The sequence below is a fragment of the Pavona decussata genome, unplaced genomic scaffold, assembly GCF_977016875.1.
Source record: "Pavona decussata unplaced genomic scaffold, jaPavDecu1.1 SCAFFOLD_214, whole genome shotgun sequence".
In the NCBI taxonomy this organism is placed as follows: domain Eukaryota; kingdom Metazoa; phylum Cnidaria; class Anthozoa; order Scleractinia; family Agariciidae; genus Pavona; species Pavona decussata.
Window position 1 is genome coordinate 1605528 of NW_028145619.1, and position 16120 is coordinate 1621647.

The window sequence follows — 16120 nt, forward strand, 5'->3', positions numbered from 1 at the left end:
TATAGTGTACATGTATTATCATGGCTAATATCTCTGAGATACAGAGAATGTCTTGAAAACTGCAAGCTGGACAAGCAAGTCTATCCACAAATTCTTTTGGTCTTACCCGTGGTTACGAAAATGGAGAAATTGTTAATGTCATTATGAATGTTAACGAAAGGTCAACATATTTCGAGTTTCGCACCTTTCAGGGAGAGTACAGATGACATGACTGGAATCAACTGAAAAATGATTGACGTTTAAAATTTTAACTAAGAAAACAAAACTAAATCAAACAAAGTAAAATAATAATGATAATAATAATAATAATAATAATAATAATAATAATAATAATAATAATAATAATAATAATAATAATAATAAAAAAGACATGAAGCTGTATGACCGCCCAACTGATCTTAAACGATCGTTTTCCTTCGCGATTAAGGAGACGTTTTCAAAAGCAAAGTACGGCTTACTTCCGCCTTTAGGGAGATGACGTTGAGTACACAGGACATGATTATTTATTTGATTTTTACTGTTTCCTTTCTCGCAAGCCGTCAATGAATGTGCCACTCTGAAGCCTTGTAAGAATGGTGCAACCTGTTTTGATTTGGCGATTGGATATCGCTGCCAGTGTGCATCAGGATTTCAAGGAAAGAACTGCGATCAAGGTAATGTGTCTAGGAAAGACTATTGAAATCCAGAAAGAGAACTGTTGGTACCCATGCATTTTCAGAGCTCATTAAGCGATAATAAGTTGAGAAAATTGGAACTTTCAAGCACATAACAGTGTATGACATTTCAAATTGAAGCTTAATTATTGACTTCTTTTCCCACATAGTCACAAACCGTGCACAAATACCTTTGAAATAGGAGGGATCGTCCTTACATAAGGATAAGAGTTTTTCTGGAACATTCCGAGATGGGTAGAACGTATACACACTGGGCAAAAAGAGGCACCGTCCTTAATCAAGCGAAACTGTGACTTCTCACTCCAGAGATTCCGAAAGACTGAGCGCTATTCATAATTGTCTCTCCTAGAATTTCTCAAATCGTCTTTGTTTAAAACGTAAGCTATTACTTCTATAGTTCATCTTCATTGTAAACCACTGGCAAAATATAAAGTTTAAACCTTCTACGTTCGTTTTTCCAGATATAAACGAATGTGTAACAAACAACCCATGCAAAAATGGAGCCACCTGTGAAAACGCCATTGGTGATTACACGTGTCGCTGCGTCATTGGATTCAAAGGAAAGAATTGTGATCAAGGTAAAAACTTAAAGAAAGAAAGCTGTTTATCATCACAAAAAGTACTATTGCGTTATAAGTATCGTTCCTTTTGCAATTGATATACGATTTCTAAAAGGAGGAGCAAAGGGGATTGAGAGATTTCACGTATACAATTACAAGAAATAGCGAATCTTAACATTGTAGAGAAATATACCCGATTTTCGACTAATTCTGATTTCAGAATATCTATGCGGAAGACGTGATTATAAAACCAACCTTTATATTATCTCGAACCATATAAATCATATGGTATATAAATTCATTTCACGGTTCACAACTTTTTTCAGACTATCTTAACGAGACAGAGCATATATTTCTCGCTTGTTTATAAACGATGTCTTTATATTTGTTTTTGACAATTCACTTCTACAGCTTATCCATTTCACCTATACTTTTAGATGTCAACGAATGTATAAACAGTCCTTGTCAAAATGGTGGGAAATGTGTCAATTTCAACGGAAGCTACCGCTGTGACTGTGCTCAAGGCTTTACAGGAAAACACTGCGACCAAGGTTTGTTGGGTATCACTGCATTACGGCGTTGTAATGGGGACTGATTCGCTGCAGCGACGTTAACCGTGATAAAAACGCTTGCCGGCGAGTATGTGACCCTTACTTCACGTATTTCATATATGAGTTTTTGTCCCGCTTAACGAATGGTGATTAATTACTGGGATCACATTCAAACTTCAATTAAGAAATTGTCAGGCTGCTGCTTTCAACTCCCTTTCTTTTTATTTCACTCCTATACCATAATAATGTTCCAGTGCATCTACTACAATTAATTACATATAGAACCTTAACTTTTCAAAAATTTGTTTTGCTATACTTGTCAAACTGGGGTAAGCAGTGTTAAAATTAAGATCCTTAATTCTGGGTGAGGATGCTTATTCATCGGAATGTATGGTGGGGAGTGAGGTGGGGGGATTCCGCCCACTCCATAATTCCTAGAGTTTTAAAGTTGTGGTGATGGGATTGGTAGCGCGTCCACAGTAATTACCCCTCGAGGGCGTCAACGAGAGTAATGACGTCGTACGACCTAGAAATTACGTTGTGATTTCTAAACGGCGGGCACTTTGGATCCGCCATCTGTGATTTCTGTATTTTCCAAACCACAAAAATTAAAAAAAAAAAATATCTCCAGAAAAACAAACGGCATGATCTAAAAACATAAGAGTTACTGTAATAAAGTTAATTTATGCTCATTAAAAACAGGAATACTGCGATGTGTATATAGTAATGCGATGTTGTTAAAGCATCTATTTCTTTATTTATAAATTTTTTTATTCGTTTAGTTATTCTTTGCTCATTTTCAGATGTCAATGAATGTCAAAATAGCCCTTGTCAAAACGGGGGAACCTGTGTCAACAAACCAGGCAGCTATGAATGCAAATGTGTCAGCGGGTACAACGGAAAGCACTGTGAAAGTGGTAAGAAGTTACACCAGAGTCTGTACATTTTACTCTTAATTTGTGATAAAATTTTAAAGTTATAGCTAAAAAAATTTCCAGCAATGTGGCTAAGTAGTTGTTCTTTCCTTTTGATAATTATTCTCTGGTACATCTAATACGATGAACTATTTCTCCCTATAATTCACTTTCACTTGTCAAAACTGTCCTTGAACAACAGTGGGAGCTGCGCTAAACTGGGCTTTTATTCGTCTTCTGGGGCCAGGGGCCAGACTATTAAAGCTATGAAAATGACGCTTAGAGTATGAAAAAGTACGTCAAAAGGTTTCCCCAACGAAGTGAGGATGTCACATTACGTGATAGTTGCGTCATGATTGCGCCATCCTGGATTTCTGGTTTTCCTCAAAACCTCAGGAAAGCGCCAAAGCTGAACAAAAAGTAATCAAAACCACTAAAAAAAAATTAATATGAGCTAAAGACATAAATAGTACTGTAAGAATATGTAAGAAAGGGACCGAACGCATCAAATTGTTCCCAGATAAATTTCTGAAAGAGTCTACAAGTTTCATGGCGTTCCATGGGCTCCTGTAAAAACGTAATTTGGGTTCATAGTCACCGCGGGCAGAATCAGGAAAGAGGAACACTTCGATTTCTGAAAAAAAAGTCAAAATGTGGTTGCCATGATAACATCAAATTTAGTGAACACTGGCCTACCACACCAAATTGTTTCACATACATTTTTTGGGAAAGTCAAGAAGTTTGGAGACGTTTGCTCGAATATTAAAAAAAGGTGTAAACTTTCGAAGTCGGCACAGGCAGAATCCCCGCCCCCGTGTCTGGATAGGGTTAACGGAATTTATAGAATGCGACTGCGCTCAATGGTTTGCATGAAAACACTGTCAGCAAGACAAGATAGCAATGGGAAACTCAACATTTGTATCTCTGAGAAAACAGAGATGCAGTTGCGATGTATTGTTGTATGGCACCATTTACTCAAAATGAATTGCTATTATGAGAGTCATCATCTTATAGCTTCTTGGCACACTGTCTTATATTTGATTGTGTAGATGTGAACGAATGTTCCATAAACAACCCATGTACGAATGGTGCCACGTGTGTCAACAATGTTGGTGGATATCAGTGTCTTTGTGCTCCGGGGTACACTGGGCAACACTGTGATCAAGGTACATGTACTTGTGATCCAGGGCTACATTTAGCAATCTTTAAACTGGATAACTAAATTCCAAGCTTTCTGTTTTGAAACATAATTATTCTAAAACGAACTGTAACCACCCAGTTAGGTCAGATGGTAAGTACATAGGCTCAGTCGCCACCAGTCGTTTCTCTATCAGCTCTCGCGATCACTTGTCACATAAAGATCCTGACAAGAAGGGGACTAGGGACATGCTAGGCGTTTGAGTGCTGAGAGCTTGCGACCCGCGTCATTTGATGGTGATGTATATCGGAAGGTGATGTACGTTGGGCTTGTCTTACACAACTCGCCATATAAAATTAGTGAGGGACGTTACAGTGCACAGTCTCCTACCGTGATGAAAAGCTTTCAAAGTGAAACAGAAGATCAATTGACAATTTTAGTTGGCTAACCGTCCAGTTTCTGGTCCAGTTACGTTTCCTGCAAGGTCCAAATTGACTGCTCACTACGAAACTTGACCAACCAAAATTAGTAAGAGACTGTTCATGCTTTGGTTTTCATTCGCACTATTACTGTTCAAAAAAAGTGGGTGTAAAGTCCCTCTTGTTGTGGTTTGGCCTGTTTGCAGTTATTCATCAGTCGAGTGGGTTGAGTGAGGTCATGGTCTTGTAACAGCTGCCAATTGGCCGTCATCTTTTCATGCTGACTTCCGCTCTCACACTGCAAATTGTAATGCAATTGTCATTCAATGCCCTTAGAACCACAGATGGATGAGAAAACATATTTGTTTACTAGCTTTTTCCTGTTCTTCCGCCATCGCTAGATGTTGACGAATGCTTCATAGTTAAACCCTGCCAAAACGGAGCAACCTGTGTTAACAAAACAGGCAGTTATGAGTGCAATTGCGTCAGCGGATACCATGGAAAACACTGCGAAAACGGTGCTGAGAAAGACTGGTGTTTTGCAGATAAAATATATTTGACAATTATTCACCGACACTGAAATTAATAATTGTTTTGCTACATATATGCCAAAGCATTGGATATCCAACCCAATTAGTAACTTTATATCTGACAAATTGGCGAAAAAATCGGGAACGAAATCCAGGACAGTAGCAAGAGGTGATTAGAAAATGCTATCGGAGTTCAAATAGCCAATCAGTCAGCGAGCGAAAAGCACTATCCACTATCTTTGGATGCAAACAATATACATAGCTAGGCTAGCCTAATGGTGAATACCGTATTATTAAAAACTGGAACAATGTATAATGCAATTCCAGAGATTTGATTCGATAAACGGCCATGGTATATGGGTTAAATATACGCAAATGCGGAAGTAAAACATCCGATAACGGTAATCCTTTTAAACTCTAATCCGAAAGAGTGCAATACAACTTTACTCCTTAATGAAACACCTCGCTCCTAAGCAGTTTGTTCTCATCGCGGATCATAAAAATATCTATCTCGCCTCGTAAAAACCCTCTGAAATCTGGCATTATTGACGACGAAATCTAGGAAAGAAAGATAAAAACATACAAAGAAAACAAGGCAATAAAGGATCAAAGAATTTCCATCAAGTGCACAAGTAGACATGAAATTTGTCGAGTACATTTTCCCGGAATTGTTGCAATTGGTTTATGTAGCTCCTCATAAGGCATTTATTCCGTGCGATTGAATGCTGTGACAGCATATATTGATTAATTGATTGATTGTATATTTTCAGATGTCGATGAATGTCAAAACAGTCCTTGTCAAAACGGAGGAACCTGTGTCAACAAGCCAGGCAGTTACGAATGCAAATGTGTCAGCGGCTACAACGGAAAGCAATGTGAAAGCGGTAAGAAATTAAGCTAGTACCGGTAAATGTGTTATTTATCCAGTCGCCACAAAATTTTTGTACCAGAGTTTAATCGAAACGTTCACGAAACTGGAAATGGCCTCTTCGGGTGCATACATACATTTCCTTATTTCACCTCGTCACAACTTTTTTTCTTTCACTAGACGTGGACGAATGTAACAACAATCCTTGTAAAAACGGTGGAAGCTGCGTTAATCTGAAAGGAAGTTACAGATGTGACTGCACTCAAGAATTTACTGGCAAACACTGCGAGCAAGGTAGGCTATATACTGTAGATACCAATGGCGACCTCAACTGAGCCGCCGGCGACTCTGAACGCATGAATTTTATGTTCATAGCGCAGTGCTGAGAGAACTTGTCTCCCACTATTGTGGCCCTGGTAAGATTCCCGAGTTGACGCGTTATGCGGGTTGAGTTTGTTGAGTGTCGGGCTCTTCGGTTTTCGTTCCATCACGAAAACCAACGTTTCCAAATTACAATTTGACAAGTAACAGTACTCCCGATTACTGAAAGTACTCTTGTCAGGCTATAAGATGCGATACAGTATAATAAGCTCATTATATATGCTGAGCTCTATGTTTCCGTTTTCAGATGTTAATGAGTGTTTAGTCAACTCCCCATGTAAAAATGGTGCGACGTGTGTCAACAATGTTGGTGGATATCAGTGTCTTTGTGCTCCGGGGTACACTGGACAACACTGTGATCAAGGTATACGTTTATATTAGTAGTAGGGCATTTACTGAGAGTTTTTTTTCCTTTAACTATTAAGGAGCATAGCCCCAATTTTACATGCGTCGATAAAAAATATCTTGTGATGGTCTCACCTTAAACGTTTTATCTGCAAACTGAGAAGGAAGAACTTGACTTACTTTACCATTTCCGTGACCCCAGGGGAAAAAAAGGGCCGAGAAGGAAGAAACGCTCTGTAAAACACGTGAACCGATCATCTTGAAATTACTCTACAACAGTTTTCCTTACAAACAGTCTCCAGAGTCTCCAACGGAAGAAATTTGTTATATATCTTTATTTATAAATCTCCACACCACCCTTATACCTGATACTTGTAAAGTTAATATCAGCCCCATCAAATGATATTTATATACAGTAAGAATTCAAAAGCGCTCTCCCTGTTTCACTTACAATGAAAATTTTCCAGGGAATTGTTACCTTGGAGGCAGGTTTCTGGAAGTAAAGCAAAGCGCTTCTTCAGACAACCCATTTTCATACCGCGCGTCATGCTAAATGTATTCCTTACAGATTTAGATTTAATTTCTAACATCCTATCACCGTTCTACCATCTTTAGATGTTGACGAATGCTTCATAGTTAAACCCTGTCAGAACGGAGCAACCTGTGTCAACAAACCAGGCAGCTATGAGTGCAAATGTGTCAGTGGTTATGATGGACAACATTGCGAAAATGGTAAGAAACGTGTAATTTTTACAAGGGCATTTTCATTCCGTTCATTGTAAGTAAAATCCTAATATTATACATTTTTTTCTCGATTTTAAATAATCCCCACCCTGCGTCCTGGCAGACCTTTGCTACGCCGTCTGAAACTAAGAACACACATAAAAGCCTATAATCACGTTTTGGTTTTGACTTAACGTCCATAGATATCGACGAATGTCAAAACAGTCCATGTTTGAACGGAGCAACCTGCGCCAACAAACCAGGAAGCTATGAATGTAATTGCGCGAGAGGATACCAAGGGAAACATTGCGAACATGGTAAGAATGTACACATAATAAAACGGCTTGGTTAGTGGGTAATTATTCGCAAGAGGCCTCAACAGAAGGTGTTTAAATGTTGATTCGTGCTTCATGGTAATGTAGGACTTAGATTTGTTTTAAAGTAGAATATAACGCAATTTACATGTAATATGGTGCATTTACCATTAATTTAAACAGTCTAGAATTAATTATGCTTATTATTTATTACGTCAGCTATGTCCTATGTCACAGTTGTGTGAACAGTGTTTGGATTCTGAAATTTCCACGCCTTCCATTAAAAGTCAATGAAACCATAAAAACGCTATCGACTCAACATTTGAATTCATTCTATTGACTTGGATCTATAAGGCTTTGGGAGCAGGGATGGCGCAGTGCTCGCCTCCCACTAATGTGGCTTGGGTAAGATTCCCTAGTTGACGCAAAATCTGGGTTGAGTTTGTTGTTTGTTGTCAGGGCTGGCTCTCCGATTTTCTTCCCTTCACGAAAACCAACGCTTTCAAATTACAGCCGTTCGACCAGGTAACAGTCTTCTCGATTAGTAAGGCACTCATGCCTGGCTATAAGATGCGATACAATATAATAAGCTCATTTATTATTTTTTTTTTATTACGTATGCTGAGCTCTATGTTTGCCTTTTCAGATGTTAATGAGTGTTTAGTCAACTCCCCATGTAAAAATGGTGCCACGTGTGTCAACCATGTTGGCGAATACCAGTGTCTTTGTGCTCCTGGGTACACTGGACAACACTGTGATCAAGGTACACGTTTATATCAGGAGTAGTGCACTTACTGAGAGTTTTCCATTTAACTATTCTTTAGCCTCAATTTCTCACCAAACCTAGGAGGCAGAAACACTCTGTAAAACACATGAACCGTTGATGTCTATAAACATTTAAGGTACAGCTAATAGAAAGCATGCAAACTATGAACTTAAATAGAGTTGTTTTCTCACAGGAGGGGAGGTCTGAACAGAAACTGGAAGGTCACTCATTTTTTCAATATTTCCAATACATGTTATAAATTGCGGTACACTTTTTAATTTACCAAAACAACAGTTTCTAAAACATTGATTTGCGTAAACACTTTTCACTGCTAGTAATTTTAATTTTAATTTAGAAATCTCCACACTACCCTTAATTGGTACTTGAAACGTAAATATCAGCACCATCAATTGATATAAACGTACAGTCAGAAGAATTCAAAAGTGCTTGCCTTGTTTCACTTGCAATGAAGAATTCCAGGGGATAGTTACCTTAGAGTCAGTTTCCTGGACGTAAAGCAAAGCGCTTCTTTCAGGAAACCTATTTTTGTGAACGACAGCTGAATGCTGAATGTAGTACAGACCGATTCAATTTATAGCATCCTATCACCGTTCTACCATCTTTAGATGTTGACGAATGCTTCATAGTTAAACCCTGTCAGAACGGAGCAACCTGTGTCAACAAACCAGGCAGCTATGAGTGCAAATGTGTCAGCGGTTATGATGGACAACATTGCGAAAATGGTAAGACACATGCAATTTTAGCAATTTTTCCTCCATGCAATATGTGCATCGCAACTCTGGAACCTGTCATTTTTTTCCAAAATTGCATTAAAAATTCAAGCTATGTCCTATATCGCAGCTGTTTGAACAGCGTTTTAATCCTGAAATTTCCACGTCTTCTATAAAAAAAAGTCAACGTAACCATAAAAATGATCCCACATTCTTTTTTGTCATCACAGTTTATTTCAAGGGGTATAACGTTTTCATTATTTCGCCAGATGTAGACGAGTGTCAGAATAACCCTTGTAAAAACGGTGGAACATGCAATAATACGAAAGGCAGTTACAAGTGCGACTGTGTAAACGGATTTACTGGCAAGCATTGTGATCAAGGTAAGAGGGAAAGAAAAATATCCAAAAGCAACTTCGTTTCAGGCAATATATTGAGTAGTTGCAGTTTTGCTTTCAGTCTCCAAATGCTTTTGGAAGATGTTCCAGCTTTGCTCATGTCACTTCGTCAAAACTTGTTTTTTCACCAGACGTGGACGAATGTAACAACAGTCCTTGCAAAAACGGTGGAAGCTGCGTTAATCTGAATGGAAGTTACAGATGTGACTGCACACAAGAATTTACTGGGAAACACTGCGAGCAAGGTACGATACTGTGGATACCAATGGCGACCTCAAATCAAGTAAACGCTAGCGAGTCAACGCTTGAATTCATTCTACATGGCTTATAGGGCTTGGGTAACAGGGTTAGCGCAGTGTTGAGAGCACTCGCCTCCTATTAGTCTGTCCCTGGTAAAATTCCCGAGTTGACGCGATATGTCGGTTGAGTTGCCGGGCTCTCCGGTTTTCCCCTCTTCACGAAAACTTACGTTTCGAAATGGCAATTCGACAAGGTAACAGAACGGCACTCATTCCTGGGTATGAGATACAAGAAAGTGTAAATTTAAGCTCATTTATTCTTTCTTTTCATTATATATACCGAGCTCTATTTTTGTCTTTTCAGATGTTAATGAGTGTTTAGTCAACTCTCCATGTAAAAATGGTGCCACGTGTGTCAACAACGTTGGCGGATATCAGTGTCTTTGTGCTCCAGGCTACACTGGACAACACTGTGATCAAGGTACACGTTTATATCAGGAGTAGTGCTGTTACTAAGAGTTTTTACTTTAACTATATTAAGGAGCATAGGCCCCAAATTTTACATGCGTCAATATAAAATATCTTGTGAATTTAAACCTTAAAAGCAGAAACATTCTGTAAAACATATAATCTGTTCATCTTGAACTTAGTTTACAACAGCTTTCATTGTAAACATTCCCCAGCCTGTTCAGTAAGAACTTTCTGATATATCTTTATTTAGAAATCTCCACACCGCCCTTAACTATCAGCCTCATCAGTTGATATTTATCTACAGTTAGAAGAATTCAAACCAAGCTACCTTGCAATCAATTTTGAAGTAAAACAAAGCGCTTCTTTCAGGAAATCTATTTTCACAAAAGGCAAGTCATGCTAAATGCGGTACTTATAAATTCAATTTCTAACGTCCTACCACTGTTCTATCATTTCTAGATGTTGACGAATGCTCTACAGTTAAACCCTGTCAGAACGGAGCAACCTGTGTCAACAAACCAGGCAGCTATGAGTGCACATGTGCCAGCGGGTATGATGGACAACATTGCGAAAATGGTAAGAAACGTGTATTTTTTTCTATTTTTGCGTGTAGTTTATGGTAGCTATAGATGCGACTGCACACCGACAAGGATATACAGGAAAGTTTTGTGACCAAGGTGAGAGATGTCACACTTGAAGCTTCATGATATGCGCTTTCAGTGCGCGGTATCTACGAGCAAGTTATATCACAAATCTTCGACTTTGTTTTAGCTTTCGGTTTTTATGACTGTTTACCACATGATATTCGCGCCACTTGCTTGAAAACTTCACTTTGATAAACAAATGTTCCTACTGCTGTTCGAAAAATGCCAAGACCAGTGCATCCCTATCGGCGGAATGTTAAGATCATAAGGAGAATCTTGTTGACCTCTGTTGAAAGGAATAGGGACAGCTTCATAGGCATTTTCACGATGACGTTATTCTACTACAACTACCAGAATCCTCTTCGTTTTTCCTTTCCTGTTTAAATTTTGTAATCCCAATGAGGTTTAACAATATCCCTTATTTTCAAGAGAAAGCAAGGAAACTGAAGAATAACATTTGGTCTTTTTGCTCTAGATATCGATGAGTGCCTCAACAATCCCTGTCAACAGGCTGGCAACTGTTCAAACACAATCGGTGGTTACACCTGCAAATGCATCCAAGGTTTTGAAGGAAAGAACTGCGAAAATGGTAAAATAATACGTTTCTATTGCCAATAGATCTTATTCGCTCTATATGCTAATTTCCCATTATAAACCACGTAATATTCTCAGGAGAATCGATCCTTTGTCTGTTTGGAAGGAAAGAATGCATCCTGGCGTGAATATGACCAATTCAACAAGAGACTATTCACTAGAGGACCGTCACATGATCTGTAATGGAGTAACAAAACAACGAAGCGAATAAGGTCTTGAGAAATAGCGATTTCAGGTCTTTTTATTTGCTTCGACTCAATTTCTAGCAAGACTGATTCATAAATGTAGTGCTAACTGAGAAACCCAAGAACCACTCGTGTGAACAAAGAAAGTCGCCGAACTGATAAATAGAGTTACATGATACACTTAACAATCACCCAGCCTGATGAACAGTAGAAATCACTGCCAGACTAAATGCATCGGCCAACGTTGCATTTCTTTACTCGTGTGTTTTTAATGAGTTTCCGAGAATGATGTTTTTTATGAACTCAGCCATCGGAATGAAGGCAAACATTATGTGTCTTTTCAGTGACATACGCCTTTAGAGGCGGCTAATGCAGTAAATCAAACAGGCACTGACCGCCACAGGACCTATAACGTCAACGGCTCACTTTATTATTTGCTTTAAACTTTTTGTTCATTAATCTCTTTCAATATGGCTCAGCACGATTTAGGTTATGCTAATTAATGCGGTTTAACCCTCCCTCCTCCCGTTTATTTATTTGTCATAGGCTGTCATTTGTTGGTCATAGCAAACCGCGACATGTACAAAGTATCAACAAAGTAATGCAATATCGTGCGTTTTCCCATTTATCTGTTATACGTGGTCTGTCCATGAGGCTGTTTGAATCGTACTTGTGGTAATTTGGAAAACGTTTGTTGAAGTGACAAAAAACCTTGCTCTGGCATCGTGTTTTTTGTTCTTCGAACGCCCATTCACCTAAAGTACGCAACACAAGTCTGTGGGAACACGGGGAATGCTAGCTGTTTCTTCTGAATTAAAAAAATCACCTTTTCCCACAGATACCGACGAATGCAAACATGACCCATGTCTAAATGGTGGAACATGCCAGAATGTAGTGGGACAATACAATTGTATCTGCCCAGATGGATTTGTGGGACTTAACTGTGAGATACGTAAGTGACATCTTCAAGACACTAACCGTCCTTCTTGTGGAGAAAGTGTTCCTGTGTATGTCCAAAATAATACTGCGTGATAGAAATGAGTTAATGGTCTAGCTCCCACTAGCCTCCTGTGGCGCAGTAGTAGTGCATCCAAATAAGTAATCGGAACGCCTTAAGCTCGACTCCCGTTGGCAGATCTCGGTTTACCTTTTTTCGAGTATTTACTTGTTTCACTGGCTGAAAAACACATTTATCAGCCTAAATCCTCTTACCAACCCTAGGGGAACAAGACGTTAATAACCAATATAGCCTTATGCATAGTACCGTCAAACAGTGGAAAAATTTGTCCGCTGACTTGAACTTCGCTACAACTCTTGAGACTTTCAAGAGGGACTTCTGTAAGCAAGATCATTACTACCAGGAGTAGACTGTTTTAAGATCTGCCGCTGGCTGGGCACATAAATCTCACAATTGGAGGGCTTGCCCTTTCTTTGTAGATGTAGGTGCATTTCTGCAGGTAATACAAACATTTAGTTACCGAATTATTTTGCTTTCAGAAAAAAATTTCGAACCACTTGGCTGTTTCAAAGATAAAGGCAACGACCGAGCAATGGACAAGTTGCTCAAAAACCTGCGAAAATACATCGACTGGCGTGACATGTCCAAAACAGTTAAACATTGCTCAGAAATCGCCAAAAATCAATCGTAAGTATCTCTATCGTTTCATCTCTTTTAACTAAAACACAACTAAACAAACGGACCCCAACTAAACAAAAGTGAACGGCACAAACGAGTACGTTCGGTAGTTTCGAAAGAGATGGAATTATTTTTCTTGGGTTCACAGTCGATGTCTGTAAAAAAGTGAATCCAATATTACTCTTTCCAAGTTTAACCGTGAAAAACACAACAACAACAACAACAACATCAACAACAACAAAAATCTCACAACTTTCAAGGGAGTCCTCCTCGCTTCCCCATCTCCCCAACAAAAAAAAACCTGCACAATACGGAATTTGTAACTACTATCAGACGAAAAAGGTGAGGCGAGAGTACAGTACAAAAAATTCCAGTATAGAATACACGGAGGATGCAAGATTAAAAACAATGTCACGGACCCAACTAAACAAAAGTGAACGGCACAAACTAGTACGTTCGGTAGTTTCGAAAGGGATCGAATTTTTTTTTCTTGGGTTCACAGCTGATGTCTGTAATAGAGTGAATCTGATATTACCCTTTCCAAGTTTAACCGTGAAAAACACGGTGACTGGGAAAGAAGTAAAACCTCCGAATTCTCCTTAACATAAAGCGAAATTAAAAAGAAGCATTTTTCTCCGTGTTTGCTATAGCAACTCACCGCCTCAAGAACTAATGGAGTTATTTATTCATTCAAATCTTGTCTTCTTTCTTCCATCTTTCAAGGATGCACTACTTTGCTATTCAGTATTACGGAGAATGCTGGGGTGGATTAGCTGGTGCCAAATATGACAAGCATGGCCAAGCTCCAGACAACAAATGCTGGAAGGGTGTAGGCGGATCCTTCATCAACTTCGTTTACAGATTGTACTGAACAGTTTAAAGGTTTGTGGAAGAATTCTTATATGGAGAAATTCTTAACTAACGGGGAGTTTTCTTCTGGCTTCACTGGGGTGGAGAGGGAGAGAGGAATTTTCAATTTGTTTTGATGTTGAACCAAACTTTAAAGTTGTAAACCCTAATGAAAATATCCAGGGGGAGGGGGTGGTGTTTCAATGGATTGCCTGTTGAGTTGTATATAAGTTAAAGTGGTTATTTGTTGATGGTGACGTTATTAATTCCGTCATTCCTTTTGAAAGCAGCCGGATGGGATCCCCTGTCACAGTTTTATCGATGCCCAAAAAAATTCTCTTTAACTGAAACAAAATCAGTTGATGTTAACCGTGTAATGAAACTACTACACAGTATAGATTATTTTCTTTCATTGCAGACGTGCCAAGGTCAAGTTCTGAAAAGTTTACCAGGCTTCTGTTCAAGACAAGATACATAAATAAAATAACAGTATTTACTCACTCTTATGTCAGGGATCGCAAAGTAATAAAGCATATAACAGAACTGGAATTTGGTGTCCTTTTCGTCTCATGTTGTTGTCTCTACGTATACTTTGAGAAATTTCCAGCTGAAATTTATGAGACTAACGCTTATTTTCAAAGAGCTCCTCCAATCTCCTCAGTTTATCTGTAATTTTTGTTATTGATACTTTTACAGCACATGCTGGCCAGCTTAAAAGTCCGATCAAATCCCTCGCAGTGTACAACTAAAGGGATAGATTTTAAAGCTCTAAAATTCGTGGGTTCATGTGAAGTAAATTAAAGCTATTGTGATTATGGAAATGACAGGCCTTATTCAAACTTGTCGTTACCTTAAACCACTCCCAATTTCCTCGGCCCTCTTTACGCTAAACCAGTCATCTCGCCAATGAAGTGATAGCATAATTCAAGGTTTATGGTAACAATAAATAACTTGGGGCAGGATAATCTTAATTATAAGCCGTGTCTTTAATCCGTTCTTTCATTAAGTTCACGTATCTTTAATAAGTTAAGAATAGTTATTCAGCGTCGTACTACAGAGTCCGATTGATTTTCAGCGATTTTTCTTATTTTTCGCAGCTATAAGGAGAGCTCATTAATGGTGCTCCTTTGGTTAAACACCTGGCAAAGGAAAAACTCGAAAATTTGTTGTATTTCCCGTAGAGTCAGTTCAAAAACTAGAATTTTACACACAAACCAAAAGCATTTTTAAACTTAAACCATCATGTCAGGTCTCATTTCGAAATATAGTATTAAATTGCTACGGATTATTTGCATCTGAATGCGGTCGTCATAGTAACCGCTTTTCACAGTGATTTGGTATTTTCAGATTGTAAGTAGGTACATTATGATCATCCGGGTGAGTGTAATTTTAGAAACGAAACGAAAGTCAAGGTCACCTCAAACAGTTGACTGACCGAAACGTCAGTAGACACCACCTTAAAGAGTCCTTTTCTGGACTACGCTCACCCGGATGATTAGGTTCGATCAGTCGGCCTCTCCCTCGAGTCCTGTCTTGGTTCCTCCCCGACTGAGAGCTCTTCGGGGGTGAGCGTGGGCTCATTTCCCGGACAGCGGCTGGTAATCGAGCCCACCGGATTCGTGGATGATCATAATTTACCTTCTTACTATTACTGATGCTACTGAATACTGATGCCAATTAATATATACGTTTTTCTTAGGAAATTAATAAGCGCTTAATGACTGGCCCCTAGGAAAACAGTCAGTTTTGTTTCCCCGAGACCCTCAATGAACATTGAGGGTCGAGGGAAAACAAAACTCACTGTTTCCCTTGGGACTAATCATTAAGTGTTTTGTTATACCTTCCAACTCAAAAATAGAAGTAAATTGTATACGGGTGTCACCTTACGACTTTATTACAAAATCTTGAAAGCTTTCGTCCAAATTTTGCTCTTTTGGAATTGTGGGTGGCCTTGTCAGTAGATTTTGAGTTTTGTCCCGAAGAAACTGTTGAATTTCTTCTTCAGTTCTTGTTTGAAAGCGTTTAATTAGCTGCCATGACTGGCACACAAGTTTGCTGCGTCAAGGTGCACGACCCGATCACGTGTGAGTCGAAAGTTTAAGTTTTTGTTTACCTGGGGCGTTAGTGAGTTTTGTTCGACTTAGTGATTTACTGAATTTTGATCCATGGCAAGTGACACGTTCTCCTCCA

General features: G+C 38.9%; 1 protein-coding gene across 15 annotated transcripts in view; it reads left to right on the forward strand.

Annotated features, from left to right (window-relative positions):
• The window catches only part of LOC146460170 (uncharacterized), a 37374-nt gene extending 22895 nt beyond the window's left edge, over positions 1-14479 (forward strand). For 4 of the 15 annotated variants that reach the window (XM_085088266.1, XM_085088282.1, XM_085088279.1 and 1 more), the window contains 22 exons: positions 537-653; positions 1136-1252; positions 1672-1785; positions 2589-2702; positions 3749-3865; positions 4658-4774; positions 5557-5670; positions 5835-5948; positions 6283-6399; positions 6996-7112; positions 7307-7420; positions 8064-8180; positions 8810-8926; positions 9184-9297; positions 9444-9557; positions 9916-10032; positions 10482-10598; positions 11142-11255; positions 12284-12397; positions 12943-13090; positions 13805-13963; positions 14349-14479. In XM_085088266.1, the coding sequence (XP_084944392.1) occupies positions 537-653; positions 1136-1252; positions 1672-1785; positions 2589-2702; positions 3749-3865; positions 4658-4774; positions 5557-5670; positions 5835-5948; positions 6283-6399; positions 6996-7112; positions 7307-7420; positions 8064-8180; positions 8810-8926; positions 9184-9297; positions 9444-9557; positions 9916-10032; positions 10482-10598; positions 11142-11255; positions 12284-12397; positions 12943-13090; positions 13805-13952 (2492 nt within the window). In that variant the 3' untranslated portion in view covers positions 13953-13963; positions 14349-14479. The remainder of the gene's footprint in view (positions 1-536; positions 654-1135; positions 1253-1671; positions 1786-2588; positions 2703-3748; positions 3866-4657; positions 4775-5556; positions 5671-5834; positions 5949-6282; positions 6400-6995; positions 7113-7306; positions 7421-8063; positions 8181-8809; positions 8927-9183; positions 9298-9443; positions 9558-9915; positions 10033-10481; positions 10599-11141; positions 11256-12283; positions 12398-12942; positions 13091-13804; positions 13964-14348) is intronic. The other 11 variants (XM_085088267.1, XM_085088268.1, XM_085088270.1 and 8 more) reach the window with 11 other exon arrangements.
• The last annotated feature ends 1641 nt before the right edge of the window (positions 14480-16120 follow it).